This window comes from Heloderma suspectum, chromosome 3 (genome assembly GCF_057233095.1).
Source record: "Heloderma suspectum isolate Gila_16-S chromosome 3, 16-S_ref, whole genome shotgun sequence".
NCBI lineage: Eukaryota > Metazoa > Chordata > Lepidosauria > Squamata > Helodermatidae > Heloderma > Heloderma suspectum.
In genome coordinates this window covers 201,423,256-201,449,064 of record NC_139460.1, presented here as the reverse complement: position 1 = coordinate 201,449,064, position 25,809 = coordinate 201,423,256, and the positions used below count along the sequence as shown (strand labels likewise).

Below are 25,809 nucleotides of genomic sequence, written 5' to 3'. Positions count from 1 at the left end.
ACAAGATCTAGTGATGACCACCAACTTGGATGGCTTTAGACTGACCACTGTGTGAACAGAATGCTTGACTAGATAGAGCCTTGGTCTGATCCAGCACAGCTCTTCTAAAGTGCCTGATACTCCATGGTCAGAAAAGCTTACCTGGAAAACAAAATTCTCATCAAACTGAGGATTGAGGGTTTTGCGCTTGGTCTTGGACTGCAAATAACGCCTCTCGTCAGGCAGCAAGTAGATTTTCACCAAGGGATTGCAGGAGCTGGATGGAGGCTGCAGCTTTCGGGCTTTGATCAAGGAGACAAGGAGCCTTTCTGACTCCTGCTCATATTCCACTGAGAACCAAAGCCGACCAATGTTGCCCTCAGGGAAGTCTGTCTCGCTCTTGTCTTCGGGGAACCTGTACAGCTCTGGATTGATGGCTCCTACAAGGTATGCTCCGGCTTCACAGTGGGGGAAGAAATCACCCAAGTCCATTGAGTTAAGGAGATCAAATCTACAAAATGTACTTAACATGCGGGCATTGCTTTTAAAGGAAGAACTCTGGGCCATTCACACATGCATGTTCTTCACTTGCTGACTGCAGAATCAAGTGGCATGTGTGAATGAGCCATGATGGATCAAACGCCTGAGACAGAACGTTCACATCACAAACGCAATACATTCAGTGGAGTTCGTTCATACATTGAACTGACAAGCAATCATAAAGCAATGCATGTAAGAACTTGCTCCTTTTCTACATGAAACTACCTTGAATTTAGGGTGCATTGACACGGCAGCTTGCTACACTTTTGGTACAGCACTTTAGATTCAGACTGGAACAGCACACTACATTCCTCTGGGAAAAGCTGACACCTTACCCCACTCCCTGCATGATTCCTTGCGCCAACAGTATAAATCCAGCTGTGTTGGGCTTACAGCCTGCAGTGGTCTGATCCCTGCAGCTGACCTTAGTGGTAGTGCAGACCAGCGGTGTAGTGGTGGTGAGTCGCGCCAGGGCTTTGCTCCAGCACTTTTTTTGAAGCCAGCCCCCAGCCGGGTCGCAGTCTGCTAGGGAAGGAGGAGGGAGCAGAGGGAGTGCAGGCGGCTGCTTCTTGGCTGCCTCTCATCTACTATGCAGAGCCAGCCAGACAAAGGGAGTGAGCCAGAGTGGGAGCCTGAGGGAGCTCTGCAGCCTCCCCCCTTCTCCTCCTCAGCTCTTGGCTTCTCCGCCCTCCCGTCCCTGCTCCGTGCCTGCGCACCCAGTGCTGCCCTTGTCTCCTGCAACACCGGCCACCCATTCAGGGCTGCTGCTGCTGGCCATGGCAGCAGCGGGGGGGGGGGGCACTGCTAGCATTATTTGGGGCAGGGCAGGTGGCTGGTTTGTGCCAGTTGTTAGGATTTATCACACAGACCTATGCATGTCTACTCAGAAGTCAGTCCCACTATGTTCAATTGCCAACTGGGCTTTCTCCCAGGTAAGTGTGCGTAGGACCGCAGCCTTAGCTGCCTTCCCAAGATCTCTGTGAATTTAATTCGAAATGAACACCCATTAGATTGCACTGTTAATTCTCGAACATTAATTTCTACAGCAAGCAGAATTGCCAAATGCAACCTGCTCGGTCAGCTACACTTTTTGGTACAAGGCTGGCATGTATCTGGGCAAACAAACCCAGATGGAGGGGAGGGAAACGGAAAAAAGTCAGTTGGGAGGAGAGAAGAAAGAAGGTGTGTGGGGGGGGTGAGCGCGTGCGCACGCGTATATGTGTGGTTCAGTCCAGCTGGTTGTGTGGACGTTTCTGTTGCGGGATGGACAGAGATAATGAAGGAGCTTAGGAAAGGCTAATGGGTAACGTTGGGGCGCTGAGGGGACTGTGCAAGGGGGCTGTTTAAATGAGAAGGGATCTGTCCATGAGGGCTGAGTTGACAGGGGGACGCTTCCATAGAGTATCCTATTTTGAAAACCTAAAATGTTTGTGTTCGAGTGAGTGAAAAAAATTAACACCCCTGCATTTTTTCTCAGACATCCAATTGAAATGCCACTGCCTCACTCTCAGCTGCACTGTTTTTGGAGCCCAGTTGAAGGCTGTATATCTTACAAGGTTGTACAATCTTAGAAGGGGCGTGGCTGTGCAGGGGCATGGCTATGGCTGTCACAAAGGGACCCTGCACGTCTGAATGTGCTGCTACACTACTGGTGCAGACAAATCCAAACTGGAGACCTTAGGAGAGTGGGGTGGCATGACAAGAGGATGCTCATATGCCCCTTCTGCAAGACTTTAATGTAGATCAGAGTTAACAGTGGGAATTCCTCCGGGGGGGGGGAATCCCCCAGGGGCTAGAGGAACCCAAGGAGGCTCCGGGGCCAGACTGGGGAGCCCAGTGGGTCAGATTAGGCCCATGGGCCAGGGGTTCTGCAGCCCTGATGCAGACACACCATTAGGATTGTTACTTTCCACCTGGAGATATTCCCATCAGGACATGTGCACACTGGATGCTAGGCATAGTCAAGAGGAGGAAATGCCATACTCCTTTTCTTTTTCATAGGAAATATAGGAAGCTATTGCCTTCTATCAGGTCATGCTATTTGTCCATCTAGTCCAGTATTGTTGACTCTGACTGGCAGCAGCTCTCTAAGTTGTCTGGTAAAGGCCTTTCTTGCTTCCTAGAAAATGCTTCCTGGGAAATGGCAGGGATTGCAAAACATGGGCTCTAACAATTGGCAGGGGCAGGCAACCTGGTGCCTTCCAGATGTTTTGGACTAAAACTCCCATCAGTCTCAGCCAGCATGGCCAATGATAAGGACTTACAGGAGTTGTAGTCCAAAACATCTGGTGGGCACCAGGTTGCCTATTCCTGAGCTATGATCTCCTTTTATATCTATAGCGATATATTGAAGATTCCCCCAGAATTTTATATATGTGTGTGGGTGTGTGCGCGCACGCATGCAGGGTTGGATCCAGACTTAGTCATGCTTAGAGTAAGCCCACGAAACTCAATGGAACATGTTAGCCATGACTACCTTAAGTCCCATTTATTTCATTGGGTCTACTCTAAGCATGACTAAGTCTGGATCCAACCCTACACACACATATAAGTCTGGGTCCATCCCTTAAGTCTGGATCTATCCCATTATCAGTATATGGCATACTTTAGTTCCCCAGGTTTTACTCACCTGAGTAGCATCAACCTACCTAAGGAATGGAAAGAGGATCGAGGCCCAGAGTCAGGGGTAACATAGAGGTCACTCTCCTCCTGAACTTGTTCTCCATTTATCATATCAGTCCAAGCTTGTCTATGAAATTTCGGTGGAACAATAAAAGGGACGCTTCTTGCTCTGCCCAAAGACAACCACCACATTCAGTTGTATTAAGGAAACAAAAAGGGGTAAATCATCCATTGCATGATTTGGGAATAATCCAGCCAAAACTAGGCACTTTTAAATCCTCCTGATTGAAATGGGTGAAATTTAAACATGTGCCTAAAACCCTCCCACTGAAATCAATGGAACTTAAAAGGGCTTAGCTTTGGACAGATCATGCCCATGCTTTTCCAGAAACTGCCCAAGACTTCATGATCATCCATCGCCCACCCCAGTGGAAATGCAAAGCACATGATAAATGGAGACAAGCAAGAAACAATGTTTAAATACAGGTAGAGGGAAAAGTAATCTATCCCTTCTACCCCTGCCCCCCAAAATGAGAATTACTTTTAAAGAGGAGAAGAAAAAAAACAGAACATTTACAGCTTTCCAGAGAAATACTGACCCCCAGTAAGAATGGGAACACAATATAAAACTTAGGTCAGCCATGTTGCATTTGCAACAGTATGCATGGCAAAAATACATGTTAATTAATTAATTATTATTCATGGGTATATGTTGAGGCCAGAGATTTGGGGCCAGATCACTGGCTCATGACATGCAATGGCATTCGGAAACAATGGACTATTGGAATGGGCTATTAAAAAATGTTTGGTTGGTTAGGATAGATCTACGATGCTTGGAGGTGCACTGTGATTGTCTGTTATGCATCTGGGTCTCTGTCTCACATTCTGTCCCATGATTTAGATGACCGATAGGCAGCAAACAGGCACAGAGAATGTTGCTCACCTTGCATTTTGAGAATGAACTAAAGAACATGACTGGGCGACATCTGATTCCTTCAGAACTGGGGAAGCAGGATCGGTAAGTTCTTCATAAGAAGCCTTGAAGTATACTTTCTTCCAAAAGAGGTAGACTGCTATCCCAATAAGGACCAACAGAAGAATTCCTCCTACCACACCTCCAGCCACAGCAGCTACCTGTTCTGATTACACAAAAGCACATGCATACCCCAATTGTCCATGAACAAAAGATATTCATTTTACACATGGAAACTGACATTTAGAACATGGGGATGCTCCTAAGGCCTTCCGATCATAAATAGTTTTGCCAACTAGTTTGGTCAAGTGGATGCTTATTTAATACTAGATAAATGTGTACCACATTTGGGGAGAGGAGACATCTCCATTTCCGCCCCTCTTCCCCAATACCCCAGTTACTTCCCTCATTTGCCCTTCCTGCCCTAACTCCTCCCTTGCACCATCCAATCCTTGCCCCTTGGACCAAACAGCGGGGGCCTCTCCCATTGGTACCCCTGAGTCTGGAGGACCTGTCCTCTAGCTGTTCTCTATCTAGAGGGCAGGGCCAGCCCTACCATTAGGCAGAATGAGGTGGTAGCCTCAGGCAGCAGATGCACGGAGGCGGCAGCAAGGTATCGGCAGACAGAGCTGTATGCCACACAGCCTGTTCTGTAATCCTTAAGCTAGCCTGCTGCCTTCAAGTGCAGTGGAGGATGCTGTCCCATTGTCAGGGCTGGCCCAAGATGTTTGCTGCCTGAGGTGAAGGACAAGAGGCACCTTCTCCTATTCTGTGTACAAAAGCTGACTGGATTGGTAGCTGAATCTTTCTTCAGTCAATGGGACAGCATCTTCCACCACACCTGAAGGCAGCAGGCTAGCTTAGGGGACACAGGGGCTGGGTTTGCACACTCATGGAGGGGAAATAAACCATGGTGCCACTTATTTCCCCTCCTTGCGCATTAGCATAATCACACACACACCCCGCAGTGCAGCTTGCCATGTCGTGCAAACCTGGCCAGGGTGGCTTGTTGCTGTGGCTAACAAGCTATCTAGAACCCTACAACAGGCCACAGCAACAAGCCAGCCTGTCCAGGTTCAGATGACACAAAAAGCTGTGCTGCTGGGGGTAATTATTCTAATCCCCCCAAGCACATGACTGGTACGTGCAAGGAGGGGAAATAAGCCACCATGGCTTATTTCCCCTCCATGACTGTGCAAATCAGGTCAGGGTAGGCTGCATCACAACTCTCTCCTCCAGCACATTGCTGCCACCTCTCAACATCTGCTGCCTGAGGCAACTGCCTCACTCAGCCTAATGGTAGGGCCAGCCCTGCCCAATATCCGTATTGAAGAAAGTTTCAACGGCCAGTCCAGTTGGCGTTTGTACATGAAAAGTGAGGGGGCACCATCTTGTTCTTCACCTCAGCAGGCAAAATATCTTGAGCCAGCCCTGCTGGAGGGCTAGGAGTGGGTGGCTTTCTCAGGCAGCAGTGGTGGCTCTGTGAACAAGCTTCCCAAAGTGAGACCTGGTGATAGAGGCTATAATCACCGCTTGCCTAAAGAGCTGGGGGGAGGGGGAGAATAAGGCCATCCTCCCGCCTTTCCCATACCTCAAGCGAGTGGTGGCTGCAGGGACTGACTCCCTGTGGTTGCTTCTCTCCTCATGGGGAGAGACAAACCCAGGGGCCATTTGAGGGAGGCCATGTGGCTGCTCTGTCCCCTGGTCATGCAGAAACTTCAAGTGTGTCTGTGTCCTGCTGGGGAAACACACATCAGAGTGACCATAAGATGTTCTACGCCGCCTTGATTATGTAGGACTAGTAAGATGATTAGAGTCATGACAGGTAGGTGTTGCATGCATTTGGGGGGGCGGGCGCAGAGAGGGGGTTTATTTATTTATTTGATTTATACCCTGCCTGTCCACCAAAGAAAGGGCACTCAACGCACATCTACCCTATTGCAAAAAGGTACACAATGGGGCTCTGTCCACAAAAAGATCAAGATAACACCTGACATGGTGGGTCAGGTTTGCCCGCATGACAACAACAGTGTCCCCAAGACTAGCATTTGGCTTTTTATCACAGGAGTGAATGGCAGCCGCTCACTGAATATAGGAGTAAAGACAGTGGTGCTGTCAGGGTAGGGTTTGGGGGCAGAAGTCCAGAGCCCCACGCAACATAATGAGCAGGAAGGGCCCAAACATAGAAGGGCTGGCTTATCAGATGCTGAGGTAAATGAAGTAGCACACATTTCCACCTCAAGAGCTCCCTACTCCCATAAGACCATTTTAAGTCCAGAGTCTTAAATCTCCTAACTGCACCACTGAGTAAAGAAGTACACTTCAGGAAACCATGGGTAGTAGTACTAAATGTGTTCTCTGCCCATGTGACTCCAGCCATTAAGCCTACTCTTACTAGCCCCATCCTGGTTCTGTTTCTTGGTCACGCTGGACTGTGACAGAATGATGGAAACTGGCCTTTATATTTCTTTCTATCTATGTGCACACCAGAGCTATCCAAAGTTCTGAACCCCCTCCCCAAAACGGGTTGAGTACCTTGGATAGCCCCATTAGAATTCTGACTGGTGCAGACTGAAACCCAGAGTGGGTCCACTGCCCCACTCAAATAGGAGCCACCAGCCTCCACTGGTGCACACAGAGAGTTTCGGTGGGGGAGGGAAGAGGCAAGCTGTAGGTATTCAGACATTGGGCAGCAAGCCATGCCATCGCTGTGACTCATTTCCTTTCCTTCTCTGTTCGAGACACAGGGGCTAACTGAGAAACACACATAGCCCAAGCCAAAGCAGAACATGCTCCAAAGTAAAGGATACATATGTTTCCTGATCTAAAAAGGTCTATGGCTCCTCAACCATAGCACAGCAGTGCCCATGCCACAAAAGACATATTTAAATCAGGCCATCCTCTCATGCGCAGGGTCCCATCCCCAGCTTGAGTGTATGTGCAGCAGCAGCAGCAGGGCCCTTTCACCTCCCACACATGGTATAGCTGTGTTGTCCAAAGAATATGGCCAGGCTAGGGCATGCCAAGGGCAGGACATGGGGAGCAGGCCAGCAATAGTGCCTCACACGATATCACTATTGGCGAATTTACATTGGCTAAGTACAAAAAAGGGCCATAGTTGTAGAAACCGATAAGAAATGAGCACACAAGCACACAACTGCAAGTGGGTCAGGTTATTTGTTGTTGTTGTTCAGTCGTTCAGTCGTGTCCGACTCTTCGTGACCCCATGGACCATAGCATACCAGGCCTTCCTGTCCTCCGCTCTCTCCTGGAGCGTGCTCAAGTTCATATTCATTGCATCGGTGATGCTATCTAGCCATCTCATCCTCTGCCATCCCCTTCTCCTTTTGCCTTCAATCTTTTCCAGCATCAGGGTCTTTTCCAGTGAGTTTTCTCTTCGCATTAGGTGGCCAAAATATTTGAGCTTCAGCTTCTGTCTTTACAGCATCGGATTTTGAGCTTCTGTCTTTACAGCATCGGATTTTCTTTTCACCACCAGACACATCCACAGCTGAGTGTCCTTTCGGCTTTGGCCCAGCCGCTTCACGCTTTCTGGCGCTACTTGGAAATTCCCTCTGCTCTTCCCCAGTAGTATATTGGACACCTTCCGACCTGAGAGGCTCATCTTTCGGCATCATATCTTTTAGCCTTATCATACGTTCCATGGGGTTTTCTTGGCAGGAATACTGGAGTGGGTTGCCATTCCCTTCTCCAGTGGACCACATTTTGTCAGAACTCTCCGCCATGACCTGTCCATCTTAGGTGGCTCTGCACGGCATAGTTTATGGCTTCACTGAGTTACGCAAACCCCTTCGCCACAACAAGACAGTGATCCATGAAGGGGGGGGGGGATCAGGTTATACTAGTATAATATTGTAACAGTATGGAAATACACACAATAACGTAGTGAGTGTTGATAATCTATTTCGAATAGGATTGTTGTTAGAACAATATAGTTATACACATGAAACCAATGTGAATACAATTGTACATATACTAGTAGATAACAGAAGCATCTGTATCACAGGTATATACAAAATTGTTCTAACAACAATCCTATTCTAAATAGATTACCAACACTCATTACGTTATTGTGTGTATTTCCATATTGTTACAATATTATACTAGTATAACCTGACCCACTCATAGTTGTGTGCTTGTGCGCTCATTTCTATCAAATTTACATTGGCAGCAGCCCTGGTCAGCTCCTCCCACTCTCGCCTTTGTAATGTCTAGGACAACTTATCTCATGCCCTGTCACCATTACAATGTGTGTTCCCGCACTCCTTCTGCAGCAGGGGCAGTTAAATGCATCATGTACTGGTTAAGTGGAACTAGATGTCATGAAGAGGAAAAGTGGGAACTCGACACAGGGTGGCCATTTTGGGTGGTGGCCCTGTGTTCTGTGTCCTGTATACATCCACCCTGAATTTCCCATTTGCCCCACATACATCTCTGGGCAAACAGCTAGCATGGAAGTCAACCCCACCCAGCAACAAATATATTCATGAGGATGCCTCTAAAGATTGTTTTCCACACTCATGAAAGGAGCTCAGCTTCCAGCCGAGTAGCTGATCACCATGCAGCCATTGGTAACTTGGATGCTGTATGTAGGTCCTTTGCAATATTTCATATATGGCCTTTATTATATTCTATTATTAACAGAAAAATGCTTTGTACCGCATATGGCAGCTATGTTTTTTGTGTTACTTGTTAGAGAATCTGAACTAGTACTTACAATAAGGATGTTGAACCTCTTTCAGCCTGAGGGCTGAATTCAGTTTGGGAGAAGCTCTTGGGGAGACCATTCCAGTGGTGGTGGTGGGGCCATAGGGGTGGGGCCAAAGTTAAAAGAGATGGTGCAAAAATTACACCACCACCCCAGCATATTTTAGCTTAAAGCTCTTAACTAAGCATTAGGGGAAGCATTTCGACCATTTAGAAGGGGGGGAAAACTACACAAAAGCGGGACTCCCGCAAATGATCAATGGTCATCTAGACCATTGATCTTGGTAATCTAGAAGAATCTATTTTGATTGGGCCCTGACAGAATCAGGACCCCAGATCAATACTTTCATCCACATGGCCCAAGGCTAATCCCTACTTTCACTCACAGGGGTTCATCGCACGGAGCTTTTATCCTGCTATTGAGATGGCTCTGTCACAGAAGTTTGTGGGCTCTTTAGATGATGCAGTTACCTACCAGGGTGTCTCCCACAATTTCCCCCATCCTATCCCGTGTTTCCCCCTAATGCAATAAATGTGGTATTTTTTCCAGCCCACAGAACAGGAGCGGCATGACCTCCTCGTGAAATTCTCCAATAGCAGAAGAAACTGCTGTGTCTGCCTGCTGTGCACGTTTGTTTTCAGTTCCTGGGGCACGTGTGGTCAGGATGATGAAGGCACTGAGGATGGGAGCGGGGCGTGCAGGAGCAGATTTGACAGGTGCAAGGGCAAGAATCACCTGTTGATTGCAACTCCTGCCTCCGCTCAAGGCTTGCTGAGGAAGGACTTTCCTTGATTCCCAGGTGTCTGCCATATAAATGCTTGAGCACATTTCTCAGTTGGAGGGAGAAGAGGGTAAAATGCCTCCCTGAAATGAATGGAGACACATCTGATCCCCCACCCCACCAAGCTCAGAAGCAACGTCCTCTGTTGATTCAGGGCACCCCATTAAGTTCAATGGGGCTTACTCCCAAATAAGTGTGCCAAGGGTTGCAGAGTTACAGTACAATCTTACATTTTATGTCTACCCAAAAGTAAGTCAGAGATTTCCTGGGGGCTGTGAGAAAAGAGTGCAGCAGAAATTAAGCTACAGAAACAAGAACCCACCTACCCCCACCGCTCCTTTGCACACATGCCAGGGAGGGAGGAAGGCACCCCTTCAGTTCAAACCACATCTCTGCCATGTAAAGGAGCCCTTCCTAATCCCGCAAAGAAACTGAAAGCAGGAAGCTTCGGAAAGGATGTGGATTTTTGCGGGGGGCGGGGGTGCTTAATGTAGAAACATCCACAGTGGTATAATTTCAGAGCAATTTTGCTGAGTTCAAATAGAAGTGCTCAGGATCTAGGCCTGTCAGATTGGAAGCAGCGTTTGGTTTGCTGGCTTTTAAAAGCAAGTTCGCCCTATATCTGATCTAAGAACTGCAGCAAGTGTGAGGTTATACAAATCAAGCCATAGATCAGGAAGGCAGCCATTGAAACATGTTGGAATCTTTGTGTAGCAGGGGGAAATGTGCATGATTTCTTTTTATGATGTCACAAATAAACAGGTGTATTGTTTTGTTTTGCACCCCCCATTTCCTCAAGCAGCGAGAAGTTCGAGGGGCAGTGCTGCAGTTTTCTTCCAAATGAGATCACTGCAGTCTTATGGTGCCTTTTGTAATATGCATTTATTTACAAATATACACAGTGGGCACAGGGGAGGAGGCAGTGGGCAGCAGTCTTTACTAGAACATCAGTTCCCCAAAAGCAAACAGCATGCCATCAGAGTCATCCCCTTCCATAGTATTGTAACTCCTTCCTACAAACCAGCTCCAAAGAAATATCAGAACTGTGCATGTAGATATTCCTACCCAAAAGGAGCCAGTGCAAGTTGTTCTGTGTAAGACTAGTTCTGCTCTCCTGTTTTCACTCCTGTAGTAACACACATGCCTAGTTTCAAACCAAATACTGCTCCAGAAAGGTCATGGTTGGTTTGATTTTTAGGCCCCTGGCATGTCCAGTTAAATTTTTATTTGATGCTTTTTAAATGGATGTTTGTTTGATGCCAATCTTCCCTTCCCTTCCCCTCCCCTGAACTCTACTAGAAATATTGCTCTAGGCAAGGCAGGAGGAAGTGGCATTATGAGTGTCACGAAGGCCAGCAAATCAGCATTCTGTACAGTTGGAAGAGGGGGGAAGCAGCTCTGCAGTTGTCACGAAGGCCAGCCAATTAGTTCTCTACGGAGCTGTCTTCTGCTGGAAACAGGAGGGACCGGTTGCTCCTGAGCCTGGTTCTCCGAGGAAGAGAGAGGGACAAATGCAGATCTGCAGCAGGCTCACCACTGACACGGTGTTCATCTGTATGGCCTTTTGTTGCTAGCCACATCCAACTTCAAACTGCTCTCTTTTCACACCTTCCTGAACCCTAGTCTCAACCCCACCTGGGTGGCATACGTTTCCTGACTTAGGGTACTTTTCAGCCTTGGGCTGTTTTAAAAACCCACTGCCATACATGCATACCCGTTGAGAAAGCATCAGAAAGCAACAGCAAGCAATGAAATATTATCACTTCACAGCTATTAATAATATTTTGCTTCATGGTTCTAAGTGATTGTTACTGGAAAGGCCTTAACAGCTGATTGGTGGTGGTGGTGGTGGTGATTTTGTTCCACTGATGCCTTTCTCCCCTCATATTTCTGCTCCATGGCCTATTTTGTCCATAGAATTGCGTACTCTGTAGTAAAGCTCTTTAATATATGTTGGTCTGCTTATCTACAGCTTATATTTCTTTTAGATCAGTTTATCTGCTTTGGCTCCCCCCAAAGACTCCTGGGAATTGAAGTTTACATATGCTCCAGCTGTCCCTATTTACTATGGACATCTCTCTTTTCCCTGTTCCTGGTAGATGACTGTCCCTATTTTTGCATTTTGGAGATCCCTTATTAAAATGTTGTTAGCATGAGCTGTTAGAGTTATCATTCTTCAGGGTCTAGCCCCCTCTTCCAATCTCTAATATTTAAATCTCTGAATGGCGTGCAGATGCATCTAATCTCTTGTGGCATGCACGTAAAATGTACATGCAAGGATGATAAAGTGTTATGCAAGGGTATCAGTATGGCAGGCTGAGAGGGCCTGTGCCCCAGGTCTATTGCTCAGTGCCCTGGGTGACCAAAGGCTTAAGTTTGTTACCATTATTTTTATGCTTTAAAAAGCCAAACTGAGGCTTGGTTGTGTGTCCTGGCTACTTCAAAATGGGGCTGGAGTGCCCCTGGGAATTATGGTGCATGATGACGTACTGTTCTGGGGCATTGTAGAGGGGGGAAAAGTGAATACCCTGCAATCCCCTGCAGTTCAATAGTTAGCTGCTGGTAGTGGAGGAGGAAGAAAGTCAGTTTCCTGCCTGGGATGATTGGTTCATGGTGTTGCCACTGAGAGTCTGGGTGGTAAGTTTCCTTTCTTGTGCAATTAAAATGGTCTGCCGCAGGCGTCTTATGGATCCGTTTGGTTCCTGAACGCGCTTGGGGATTCTCTGGGGCACGCCAACGGCCACTCGGTCGAGACCCTGGTGGGTGGGTGGAAGGCCGCAATCACTGGGGCATTAGATCGGGTGGCTCCGAAACGCCCTCTCCCCCTGAACAGGGCTCGGACTGCACCATGGTTCAATCCACGGTTACGAGCTCTGAAACAGGAGGTGAGAGGGCTAGAGCGCCGGTGGCAGAAGTCTCGCTCCAAAGACGATCAGACACGGGCTAGAGCTGTATCTTCAGCCTATCACGTGGCGGTGAAGGCAGCAAAAAAGGAATATTATGCTGCCTCTATCACGTCTGCAGAGTGCTGTCCCAGGAGGCTGTTCCAAGTGGTCCGGAGCTTGGTCGGTCCTGTGGCTCCTGAACCACTGGAGCATTCTAAGGCCTCCTGTGAGGCCTTGGCAAGGCACTTTGCAGATAAAATTGATCAGATTAGGTGTGTTACTCTGCACGCTGTGAATACAGTTAGTGAGCAAGAGGCGGCCTGTGGCAAACCGGTTTTGTGGGATCAGTTCCAGCTTCTTCCTCCTGATGAAGTGGACAAGGTGCTTTCATCTGTAAGGCCAACCACCTGCTTACTTGATCCTTGCCCATCTTGGCTCATTATGGGCTGCAGAGAGAGACTGGGTGAGGGGATCAGGGCGGTGGTGAACGCCTCCCTTGAGGAGGGAGTGATGCCATCAGCCCTCAAGGAGGCAGTGATAAGACTGCTCTTAAAGAAGCCCTCCTTGGATCCTCAAGTTCTGAACAACTTTCGCCCAGTCTCAAATCTGCCATTTTTGGGCAAGGTGATTGAGCAGGTGGTGGCGATGCAGTTGAAGGCACACTTGGAAGAAACTGATTATCTAGACCCATTTCAGTCGGGCTTCAGGCTTGGGCATGGGACAGAAACGGCCTTGGTCGCCTTGGTAGATGATAGGAGGAGGGCTCTGGATAGGGGTGAATGCTCCTTCCTTGTTCTCCTCGGCCTCTCAGCGGCTTTTGATACCATTGACCACGGTATCCTTCTGGACCGCCTGGAGGGGTTGGGCATTGGAGACACCGTATTGTGGTGGTTCCGGTCCTTCCTCTCCAGCAGGAACCAGAGGGTAGCACTAGGAGAGGAGGTTTCAGACCCGTGGCCACTCACTTGTGGGGTGCCACAGGGTTCCATCCTCTCCCCGATGCTATTTAATATCTATGTGAAGCCGCTGGGGGCTATCATCAGGAGGTTTGGGGTGCGGTGTCATCAATATGCGGATGACACGCAGCTCTACCTCTCGTTCAAATCTTCACCAAGGTTGGCCGTAGAATCCCTGTCCAAATGTCTGGAGACGGTGAGTGGCTGGATGGGGAAGAATAAGCTGAAGCTGAACCCTGACAAGACCGAGGTACTTTTGGTGGGAGACAAGAGGAGGCTGGGGGATGTTGACCTGGTGTTGAATGGGGTACGGCTACCCTTGAAAGACTAGGTCCGCAGCCTGGGGGTCATTTTGGACTCCCAGCTGTCCATGGAGGCTCAGGTGTCAGCTGTGAGCCGGACAGTGCTGTATCAACTCCATCTGATATGGCGGCTGCGCCCCTTCCTTCCCGACCATCTGCTCCCATCGGTAGTACATGCCCTGGTCTCCTCTAGTTTAGACTACTGTAATGCGATCTACGTGGGGTTACCCTTGAAGACGGTTCGGAAGCTGCAGCTGGTGCAGAACGCGGCGGCTCGCCTGATTAAAGGCAGCTGCCGGTTAGATCACATCACTCCAGTACTGAAGAGTTGCACTGGTTACCAGTTGTTTTCCGGGCCAAATTCAAGGTGTTGGTTTTGACCTTTAAAACCCTATATGGTTCCTGCCCAGCCTATCTTAAGGAGCACCTCCAGCAACACCAGACAGGCCGCTTAACAAGATCAGCCTCGGATGGCCTTCTCTCTGTCCCATCAGCCAGGACAGCTAGACTGGTGGGGATGAGGGAGAGGGCCTTTTCTGTGGTAGCCCCCACTCTGTGGAACTCCCTCCCTAGGGAACTCCGCCATGCCCCCTCTTTAATGAGCTTCTGTTGTGCATTAAAAACGTTGTTGTTCAGGCAGGCATTTGGGGTGGGTTAGGGTATTTTAGAAAATGTTTTTACTGTAGAATTTTATTGTTTTAAACTGTTTTATTGTATGCTGTACATCGCCCAGAGTGGCTGGGTGACCAGCCAGATGGGCGATTAATAAATTTAATAATAATAAAATAATAAAGTCACAATAATCAGCTCAGCTGCATTGCTGCTGGACACTGCCGGTTGGCTTTTTAAACGTTTCAAAAAGGATCTTCTCCAAATCTGTGAGACCACCTGTGTCTATTTTCTGCAACTCCCTTCCACCACTGAAAAGGCTATGGTGAGGATTCTCATGGACATGTTGGGGATGGGGCAACTGGACAGAAACCTACAAACTGTGTTTTGTTTTGTTGCAGAAGGGTTTGATGTGCCAGCATGCCCTGGCTTCAGAGTTTGCGTACTTAATCATCTGATGATGATAAACTGAGGAAGCTGCTGGTAGCCAGCAGGGTGGATGAACGGGGGGGTGGGGGGAGAGAGAATGAGAGGGATGCAAATAGCTTTTTTCATTGCAGAGGTGTGTGCTGTGCTCTACTTGAGAGTGTGTGCATTGGGAAGGGTGCTGGCAGCTGGGGTGATTTGGGTGGGAAATTAGTTGATATGTGAAATTTAAATTCTAGTAATTATTGCTAAATTTGCATATATCTGTATAAATCAGCATATGCACACTGAATGCAACCTTGTGTCTATTGATCCATGCCCGGGATCTTTTAAGTACCTAGCAATGTCCTTGACATTATGAAGTGCTTACCGGTTCTACAGCTGGTGAGGGTTTTTTTCATGCTGTTGATAACAGATTACGGAACAATTACATTTTAAAGCATATCTTTAACCTAAAAGGGGCGGGGGGAATCACCTTCATAGTATTACATCAGTAAAGATGGGCCACTGCAGAGCAAAGGATGGTATAAAAACCTTGGTATAATCATTGGTGTGAGACAAGTGTGTCACTCTCTAATCTGTGGAATGCTGTAGGGTAAAAGATGGGCGCTAAGATTGCTTTCCCAGAGACCCTGAACCCCTCTCACAGAAGAGCTGTTCCCAAGGCTCCCTGAAGATGGGGAATGACGCTTCAGGGTAGAGATAGATAATTGTTCTCTCAGAATTGAAGGTGCTTTAAAGGTAGGGTTGCTGTGTGTGGTCTGTGTATTCAGTCGCCCCACTTTTGTCTCTGGACTGGTAGAAAGGTTTTGCAGGTTTTGTGCTGTTTCAAATACTTGTTTAAACAGAGGCACCAATGGGACAAAGGAAATGTGTCTGTACTTGCTATGGAAAGCGAACCCTCTCTCAAACCTGTTTGAACTCTCTGATCAATTTAAGCAGTGGAGGCTGGTGGCTCCTATGTCAGCAGGGCAGTGGATCTGCTCCAAGTCTCAGGGGATAGGGTTCAGCACCTTGGATAGCTCCTTTAGAATTCTGACTGCTTCTGACAGAAACCTGGAGCAAATTCACCGCCCCACTGACATTGGAGCCACCAACCTCCACTGAATTTAAGCCTGCAGTGTAGTTATCCTTGAAAACAAGGCCAAATGTTTGAATGTGAAATAACCATGAATATCCAAAATAAATGCAGCTGCATGTATTCCAACTGCCAAAGGCACCTCTCTAAGTCTCTATAGACCTTCATTGCCATTCTCCCAGTCCCATTAATGATAAATAAGAGGTTTATATATTTAAAATATTCTGCAGACATTCTTAAGTCAAACATTACAAATTAGATTCATTTTATATTTTAACCACATGGCTCTAAAAGATAGTCATCTTGGATTATAAAGGCAATCCAACTCAAATAATACTGGTTACACACAGGCAAGGGCCTCCTCCTAGAATAAGATAAGTAATCAAAAGGGTAAAATATTAACTCATTCTTAGCAACAAGTCTTATTGGGATGTCTAAATTCTCAATTATTTTCACAGATGGTCCAAAGCTAGACAGAACTTGAGGTATGGTTCCAAACGCTCCTAAAAGTTTACAGTCTGATTCTAGGCATATTTACTCAGAATTAAGCCCCACTGAGTTCTGTAGGACTTATTTCCTAATAGGTGTGCTTAGGATTGCAGCCTTTTTCTTCCATTGTATAACATTTCTAATATCCAAGATTCACACCTCTTTGAGGTAAACCAACAATGCTCCCATTTTAACAATGGGGAAACTGAGTCTGAATTCAGCAGCTCAAAACTAGACAGGTTGAACTCTGCTCTCCCAGGTTCCACTCTGAAACCCATTCCATTGGACCACATCTCAAAAGAAACGGTTAGGTAGCTTAGACCAAGTGTGTCAATTTCAATCAATCTGCAAAGAAAAGGGCATACACCTTCCTAGGATGACCAAATGCAGAGAAGGAAAGGGCTTCAATATCTTCAAGACTTATACATATGAGGGAATATAGGCAGGTGTCACTTGTCATGTGGAGAAGCGCGGAAAGGAGAAGCTGTTTTTGCTAAAATTCCTCATTTTACTCAAGTATTTAGAGTTTACCAACCCTGCTTCCTTTGGACTGGGTCATCCCAAATCCTACCCATATTAGCTCAGCAAAGATAATAATAGGTCAGGAATTTTGGAAAATTAGAATTAAGCTAACAGGTGAGTGGATGCCCACGTCAAGCAAGAGCAAACCGTGAAGCAGAGAAGGGCAGACAGTACTGAGAACTGCAAAGGTTGGCTGTATGCTTTATTTTGTTGTAGCTTTTATACCCTTCTTCAGTTATGAGTTTGCATTGGAAAGAATTTAAATCTAAATGCAACAGACAGACTAAAAAGGCAACCAGGATTTGTGTTTCTGACATACCCTCCCTCTAACCTAAGGTTTCCTTGGCAGACATGGAAAGGGATTTGGTGACATGGGCCAGGGTGGAAATCTATCTGCCTAGCCTATCTGTAGTCCTGCAGATCTGGCTGGGGTGATGTGTAAGTATCTGGGTATCCTCCAGATGTTTTGTACTACAGTGCCCAGTGCCTGACCATTGGCCATGCTAGCTGGGGGCCTTATGGGAGTTGTAGTCTAAAACATCTGGAGGGTATCAGGCTGCCTACCTCTGGGCTGAGGCACGTGGATGAGACAGCTGGGTGACCATGCATCTGTCTTTGGCAGTGGCAAGGAAGAGGGAATTTCAGCAGGTGCAGTTTATCATGGGGGGAAAAAGCTGCGTCTGCTCAAAGTTCTGCATCTGCATACTTATTAATATAGAGGTGGGGAACCTGTGGCCCTCCAGGTGCTGTTGGGTTCTAACTCCCATCCTCCCCAGCCTTCTTGGCCAATGGTCAGGGATGATGGGAGTTTGAGTCCAACAACTCCTGGAGGATCACAACTTCCCCCATTGCTGTATTAATGGTACTGGAGTCCAGCCTGTCCTTGAATCTGATCAGCCTGCAACATGAGATTACCCAGATTTCATTGCCACTTCTCTGCCACAAGGGCTCTCAAAGCATCTTACAACGAACAGTTTTATTTATTTATTTTAAATCACAATATGATAAAATGTGAAAGCTAATCAGTGACTTAATCATTACACAATGTGATCCAAGCTGGCTTGGCATTCTACCTTCCAGGTATAAGGGGAGAAATCTGCACCTCCAAGGAGATGAAGGCAGCAAAATGTGAACCCCAACATTATCCAACATATTCTCCACTAGCAGAGAGGTTAAACTTGCAGAAAATTAGAATACAGACCTCACCAAGCACAAAACTTAGCTGCTCCCTCCTCTCCGAACATCATTGCCCCAAACCAGGGACACTTTCAAGGAGAAAAGGTTAGGACTCCAAACCAAAGAAGATAAGTTGAACTTTCCTCTTCCTTCACACCTCCATCCCCTCCCTCCAAATGCAGAATAGCTCCACCTCTGTGCAACAGTCCCAAGTGTCACCACTTACCAGACATGGCTCCTAGAGATACAGAAACAGTGTTGTCACTGATGTTCCAGCTGTATGGTTCAGAGCGTCAGCCCCATCCTGCTGCCCCCGTACCCAAGAGGCATTCAACTCTCAGTCCCTCCTTTTTCCACACCAGCTGTTATTTCCCCCATTTTCTCTGGGGTTGTTGTATCTGGGCTGCTGATAGCCAACGTTTCTCCTTCCCTGACAACCTCAGGTGCCAGCTGATAACATTTCTCCCACGTGGATCTGAGCGCACCTGAGATTAGAGAGAGGGAGGCAGCAAGAACAGCAGCTGCATGGCTTGTGCCTTCTCCTCCTTGCCTCCCTCTGGACGTTGAACAAGCAGCTCCTCCTCCTGGCCACAGACAAGCTCCTTAAGACGTGCTGCCCTGCTGAGAACTTGCCAACTCCTGCAATCAAGGGAAGGAACAGGGGGAAGTGAGCCCTGCCTGTAGCCAGCTAGCCACCCCCTTCCTTCCTGACAAGCACATGGCTGCCTCCGCAGGCCTCCAAGCATCCTTCTGACACAAACAAAGCACAGGGCTGGCAGGGAGATCCGCCCACAGAGCTAGGACATTGGCACTGAGAGGCAAACTTCCAGAAATGCTACATGCCTTGTATTTTGAAATGAAGCCTCAACAGCCTTTTCAAAAGATTTTGCTTTTTCTTAAATAAGCAGCCCTCACATAACCCTTGGTTTGGTGTAGGGGTATGCGAGGGTTGTTTAACCTTCAAATAAACCCTCAGTGGCCAGATTTGCATGACACGGTAACCCCCAAGTGGGGGTTGCATATTCAAAATGGTGCCCAGCACGTGCTGCAGCTCATCTTCAGTTAAACAAACGCTGATGAGCCTAGCATGTCAGGCAAACCGGTGCACATGAGTTGCAGCAGGACTTTCTTCCCTTGCCCTTTCCTCCTAGGAAGCAGCAGAGGGGAGGTGGGGGGCAACCCCACCCACTCCCTGGCTAGTAGCTCACCCCGGGCCCCATTGCTGAACTCCCGTTGTGACTTGAAGGAAAGCCGTTTGCACATGGATCACAGACTGAAAATAAACTGAAGGCCGCAATCCTAAGCATGCTACTTGAAAGTTAACTCCCTCAAAATCAATAAGACTTACTTCAGAGAAAAGAGGTTTAGGATGGGAGTACTAATGAGAAATGTACTGTTATCTCTTTTTCAGAAATCTAATATGTGGGACAATGCTCATTTCGCCTCCAGAAAAGCACTTTTCTCCTTCTGTTCCCAAGCAATTTTTCTGTTTACTTTCTCTGAGGTCAATGCCCCTCCCCTCCTAAAGCTGCTGTTAGCTCAGTGTGTGCTGGGGGTTGTGGGGGAGAAGACAGGTACAGCTAAGGCTGGGAAAAAAATCCCCGTTTTGCGGGGCCATTTGTTTCCCACAACAGGGGGGACATTTTCAGAGACTTTCATGGGGGAGAGAAATTTCTTCTACTTTTCAGGGGATGCTTACCCTCATAGGTACAAGGTAGCAGAGGATTGTAATTAATCTTTCTTTTTAACTTGCAAAAAGAAGAAGAAAAAGAAGCAGCAGCAGCTTTGCTACTGTTTTAAGTGACAGTGGTGCTGCGATAAGCAGCAACAGCCTGGAGGCATTCCTGATCAGTCTGTTTCACAAATAACGACAACCCAAAGTATGGGTTGAGTATGAGTTATCATTGAATCATGGGTTGTTGTTACATGCAAACCCTGCACTATAGTTTATCTATGGGTTGTTAATCACAAACAACCCAGGAAGAGAACCCATGGTTTGTTGTTGGGTTATGAACTCTGGGTTGTTCATGGTTAACAACCCATAGTTAAACCATAGTGCAGGGCTTGCATAAAACGACAACCCATGATTCAACAACCCATGATTCAATGACAACCCATACTCAACCCCTAATCTGGGCTATCCTTCTGTGCAAACCAGAATGGCCCAATGGGAATGATGCTGCATCATGACATAATGTCATTCCTAGAGGTTTGAAGGAAAAATGAAAAAAAACAACAACCCTGGAACATTTCAGAAAAAATGCTTTCTCCCCCCAATTTCCCCCCCCCCAAAAATCCCTGGAAGAAAATGGGATCCCCTAATTTTTCCTCTAAACAATCTGTTCCTAGCATGGAGGAGCAAAAGTGGAGATAAAAATAATGTTCTCTGCTATCTAACGGTGTCAACTGTGCCAAGGCATACCATGGTGTCAGTGGTGCAGATAGGTAATTTGAGATTCTGGACTTAATGTATTACATGACCACCCCTTCCCATGCCCGGCTTTAGGTGGCAATGCGTATTTTACTTCACTTCTAAATGTGGAAAGCCAGTTCTGCTGCGTTTGGAGGTCCTCCTGCTCATTCTGATGAAATGGGGCCCTAGACCTCCGCCCCAGAGTCCTACCCTGATGGCACCACTGCATACTGATGGTGAGTGGTTCCTTGGAAGCTTCTCTGGGGTTCTTCCATGAGAAAATCAATACTGGTAAACAAGTTTCCCTGAAAGACAGATTGCCCTCTATTATCAATCACCTCCTGCAATTTGCAGCCCCTGGACAGTGTTGGGTATGTTCTAGGATGCAGGGCTGGCTCTGGGTTTGAGGGTCCCCTGGGCAGAGTGTCCTCTGGCAGTCCCCTTCCTCTATCCATGAGCCCCAGTGGGCTTACCTGGCTGTGGAGGCAATGTTCCAAGGAGCGGTGGGTCACTGCCTCTAGCAATCCTTTCAATTTCTCACAATTTCTCCGACTCTGCAATGCCACCTGCCACTGCTCAGAGTGCTGGGCTTGGAAAAAAAGTAAGGGGAGGGAGGCAAGATAGGTATCAGCAGTGGGTCTTGCCAAGGCCCTGGCACTTGCCCAAGGATGTCCGCTGCTGGAGCTGGCCCTGCTAGGATGCATTTTCAGCTCACACAGGGTCAAATGGGGATAGCTAACAGTCTGTGTGAGCTGGCTGTTAGCCCTAGACAAGGGGTGCAGAACCTCTTTCAGCCAGAGGGCCAAATTCTGTTTTGAAGAAGCTCTTGGGAGCCGCATTCCTATGGTATGCAGGGCTGAAGTCAAAAAAGACAGGGCCAAAATGCCAGCATATTTGAGCTTAAAGCTCTTACTGCCAGGAACAAAGCCTTAAGAGAGCTATTTCTACCTCGTAGAATGGGGAAACCCCTTAATGGATCACTGCCTTGTTGTGGCGAAGGGCCTTGTGTAACTCAGTGAAGCCATAAGCTATGCCGTGCAGGGCCACCCAAGACGGACAGCTCACGGCGGAGAGTTCTGACAAAATGTGGTCCACTAGAGAAGGAAATGGCAACCCACTCCAGTATTCTTGCCAAGAAAACCCCATGGAATGTATCACAAGGCTAAAAGATATGACGCCAGAAGATGAGCTCCTCAGGTCGGAAGGTGTCCAATATACTACTGGGGAAGAGCAGAGGGAATTTCCAAGTAGCACCAGAAAGAGTGAAACGGCTGGGCCAAAGCCGAAAGGACACTCAGCTGTGGATGTGTCTGGTGGTGAAAAGAAAGTCTGATGCTGTAAAGAACAATATTATTTAGGAACCTGGAATGTCAGATCAATGAATCAAGGTAAGCTGGAGGTGGTCAAACATGAGATGGCAAGATTGAACATCGACATCTTGGGAACCAGCGAACTAAAACGGACAAGCATGGGCGAATTTAATTCAGGAGACCATTATATCTACTACTGTGGGCAAGAATCCCTTAGAAGAAATGGAGTAGCACTCATAGTCAACAAAAGGGTGGGAAAAGCAGTACTGGGGTACAATCTCAAAAACGATAGAATGATCTCAGTACGAATCCAAGGCAAACCATTCAACATCACAGTAATTCAAGTCTATGCCCCAACCACTGAGGGCGAGGAAGCTGAGGTTGATCGGTTCTATGAAGACCGATAACACCTTCTAGAACTAACACCAAAAAAAGATGTCCTCTACATCATAGGGGATTGGAATGCTAACGTAGGAAGTCAAGAAATCACCGGGATAACAGGCGAGCATGGCCTTGGTGTACAAAATGAAGCAGGACAAAGGCTAAGAGAGTTTTACCAAGAGAACACGCTGATCATACCAAACACTCTTTTCCAACAGCACAAGAGACGACTCTACACATGGACATCACCAGTTGGTCAATATTGAAATCAGATTGATTATGTACTTTGCAGCCAAAGATAGAGAAGCTCTATACAGTCAATAAAAACAAGACCTGGAGCTGACTGTGGCTCAGATCATGAGCTGCTTCTTGCAAGATTTTGGCTTAAATTGAAGAACGTAGGGAAAGCCACTAAACCTTTCAGGTATGACCTAAATCATATCCCTTATGCATATACAGTGGAGGTGAGGAATAGATTTAAGGGATTAGACCTGATAGACAGAGTGCCTGAGGAACTATGGACGCAGGTCTGTAACATTGTTCAGGAGGCAGCAACTCAATCCATCCCAAAGAAAAAGAAATGCAAGAAAGCAAAGTGGCTGTATGATGAGACTTTACAAGTAGCTGAGGAAAGAAGGGAAGTGAAAAGCAAGGGAGAAAGGGGAAGATATACCCAACTGAATACAGAGTTCCAGAGAATAGCAAGGAGAGACAAGAAGGCCGTCTTAAATGAATGCAAAGAAATCGAGGAAAACAATAGAATGGGAAAGACTAGAGATCTTTTCAAGAAAATCGGAGATCTCAAGGGAACATTTTGTGCAAAGACGGGCATGATAAAGGACAAAGAAGGCAGGGACCTAACAGAAGCAGATGAGATTAAGAAGAGGTGGAAAGAACACACAGACGAACTATACAGGAAAGATCTGAATGTCCTGATAGCCATGATAGTGCGGTCACTGAACTTGAGCCAGACATCCTCGAGAGTGAAGTCAAGTGGGCCTTAGGAAGCATTACTAACAACAAAGCTAGTGGAGATGACAGTATTCCAGTGGAGCTATTTAAAATCCTAAAAGATGATGTTGTTAAAGTGCTGCTCTCAATATGCCAACAAATCTGGAACACTCAACAGTGGCCACAAGACTGGAAAAGGTCAGTTTACATTCCAGTTCCAAAGAAGGGCAATGCCAGAGAGTGTTCAAACTACCGTACGATTGCTCTCATTTCACATGCCAGCAAGGTTATGCTCAAAATCCTACAAGCTACGCTTCAGCAGCATGTGAACTGAGAACTACCGGAAGTACAAGCTGGGTTTCGAAGAGGCAGAGGAACTAGAGATCAAATCGCCAACGTTCGCTGGATCATGGAGAAAGCAAGAGAATTCCAGAAAAACGTCTATTTCTGCTTCATTGACTACGTTAAAGCCTTTGATTGTGTGGATCACAACAAACTGTGGCAAATTCTTAAAGTGATGGGAGTACCAGACCACCTTACCTGTCTCCTGAGAAACCTGTACGAGGGTCAAGAAGCAACAGTAAGAACCAGAGATGGAACAACCGATTGGTTCAAAATTGGGAAAGGAGTACGACAAGGCTGCATATTGTCACCCTGCTTATTTAACTTACATGCAGAGTACATCATGAGAAACACCGGGTTGGATGAATCACAGGTCAGAATTAAGATTGCCGGGAGAATTATCAACAACCTCAGATACGCAGACGATACCACCCTAATGGCAGAAAGTGAAGAGGATCTAAAGAGCCTCTTGTTGAGGGTGAAAGTGGAGAGTGCAAAAACTGGTTTGAAACTGAACAAGATCACCGTAGATGGTGACTGTAGCCATGAAATTAAAAGACACTTGCTCCTTGGGAGGAAAGCTATGGCAAACCTAGACAGCATAGTAAGAAGCAGAGACATCACCTTGCCGACAAAGGTTCATATAATCAAAGCTATGGTTTTCTCAGTAGCAACATATGGCTGTGAGAGCTGGACTATAAGGAAGGCTGAGCACCGAAGAATTGATGCTTTCGAACTGTGGTACTGGAGAAGACTCTTATGAGTCCCCTGGACTGCAAGGAGGTCCAGTCAGTCAATCCTACAGGAAATCAATCCTGACTGTTCATTGGAAGGACAGATACTGCTGAAGCTCAAATATTTTGGCCACCTAATGCAAAGAGAAAACTCCCTGGAAAAGACCCTGATGCTGGGAAAGATTGAAGGCAAAAGGAGAAGGGGACAGCAGAGGATGAGATGGCTAGATAGCATCACCGATGCAATGAATATGAACTTGAGCACACTCCGGGAGAGAGCGGAGGACAGGAAGGCCTGGCGTGCTATGGTCCATGGAGTCACGAAAAGTCGGACAGGACTTAACAACCGAACAACAACAAAGAATGGGGAAAAACTACACAAAAGGTGGGAAAATACCAAACAATCGGTGGCTGGGGTAAAGGGGGTGGGGCCGGGGGAAAGGGGACTGGCCATCTGAGGAACCCTGGAGAGTTGGTTTGGGATCCCAGGTGGGCTGGATTTGGCCCCCGGGCCTGAAGTTCTGTAGATCAGCAACTGGTGGGCTTTGGGCCTCATTTGACCCTCTGGGAGTCATCTCTGTCTGTCTTTCTCACACATATATACACACCCAGGGCATCTCTACATTAAAGAAAAAAACCCACAGTCCTACCAGGCTTTCTTTCTGTTGTGGAGCCTTTCCGTGTTTACTGCTGGCTCCCAGACAGCCATCACGTTATTGCCGAGAGGGGGAGTTTTCAATTTTCAATGTTCCATAGTTCGCAATGAAACATCACCATCTAATGGCTGTTTAATAGCACTACAACAAATGTACACAGTGGGGAAAATCTGGGATATATTTAAATGCCTCATTATCTCTGGATTTTTTAAACATGGAATAACTGGGAAATACTGCTGGATGTACCCTGGAAGTTGATGACATTGTGAAAAGGGCCTGCAAACTTCTGTGAGTGACTCGCCACGAGTGCATGATAAAAGCCTCGAGAGATGGCGCCCCCAGTTTCCAGCTTCAGAGACAAAAGAGATGTGTGGATGACGAGCAGCACCTGCTGTAACAGAACTTGGCAATATGGTGGGTGGAAGTTGACACCTTGGCCAGCCACTGCTGTCCCATTCCCTTCTCAAAGTAGCCCTTCAATAAAACCACTTACTAAACAGGACCCTAGAAGAATGATTGCTCAGCATCTTCGATAACACGCGCACACGGGTTTCTCTGCAGACAAGTCAATGTGGAAAGCGTTCCTTGACTAGGAAGCTTGAAAATCACCTTCTTAGACAGTTGCTTTCTTTCAGAAGATATACTAAGAGCACCACCTCTTGTCAGACTGAAATATTGCAATGCCTGTCCAAAAATAGGGCTAAAAACAACAGCAATAACCTTGAGCATGCAGCTTTTTTAATGGCACAGATCCCCACAAGCAGTCAGCTTGAAGACCTGACCAGGGTAAATTGTTACTATCACTAGGACTGTTCTTTATGACAAGGCATTTTGGGAGCCTGGGCTACAGTGTAACTGCTACACAATTGTCTCATGAGTTTCTTGCACAATTAGTCTGTGCCCTCTTTCCTTCAGGAACACTTTCCAACCAGCTAATCTTACTATACATAATGCC

At 47.0% G+C, this 25,809-nt stretch overlaps 1 protein-coding gene across 1 annotated transcript in view; it reads right to left on the bottom strand.

Moving 5' to 3' along the window:
- The window catches only part of SYT15 (synaptotagmin 15), a 29,018-nt gene extending 10,242 nt beyond the window's left edge, over positions 1-18,776 (bottom strand). Inside the window, exons 1-4 of the mRNA XM_084845325.1 lie at positions 18,294-18,776; positions 4,085-4,280; positions 3,168-3,310; positions 142-437 (exon numbers count right to left, since the gene is read on the bottom strand). Coding sequence (XP_084701451.1) covers positions 142-437; positions 3,168-3,310; positions 4,085-4,280; positions 18,294-18,300 — 642 coding nt within the window. The 5' untranslated portion in view covers positions 18,301-18,776. The remainder of the gene's footprint in view (positions 1-141; positions 438-3,167; positions 3,311-4,084; positions 4,281-18,293) is intronic.
- Positions 18,777-25,809: the final 7,033 nt, after the last annotated feature.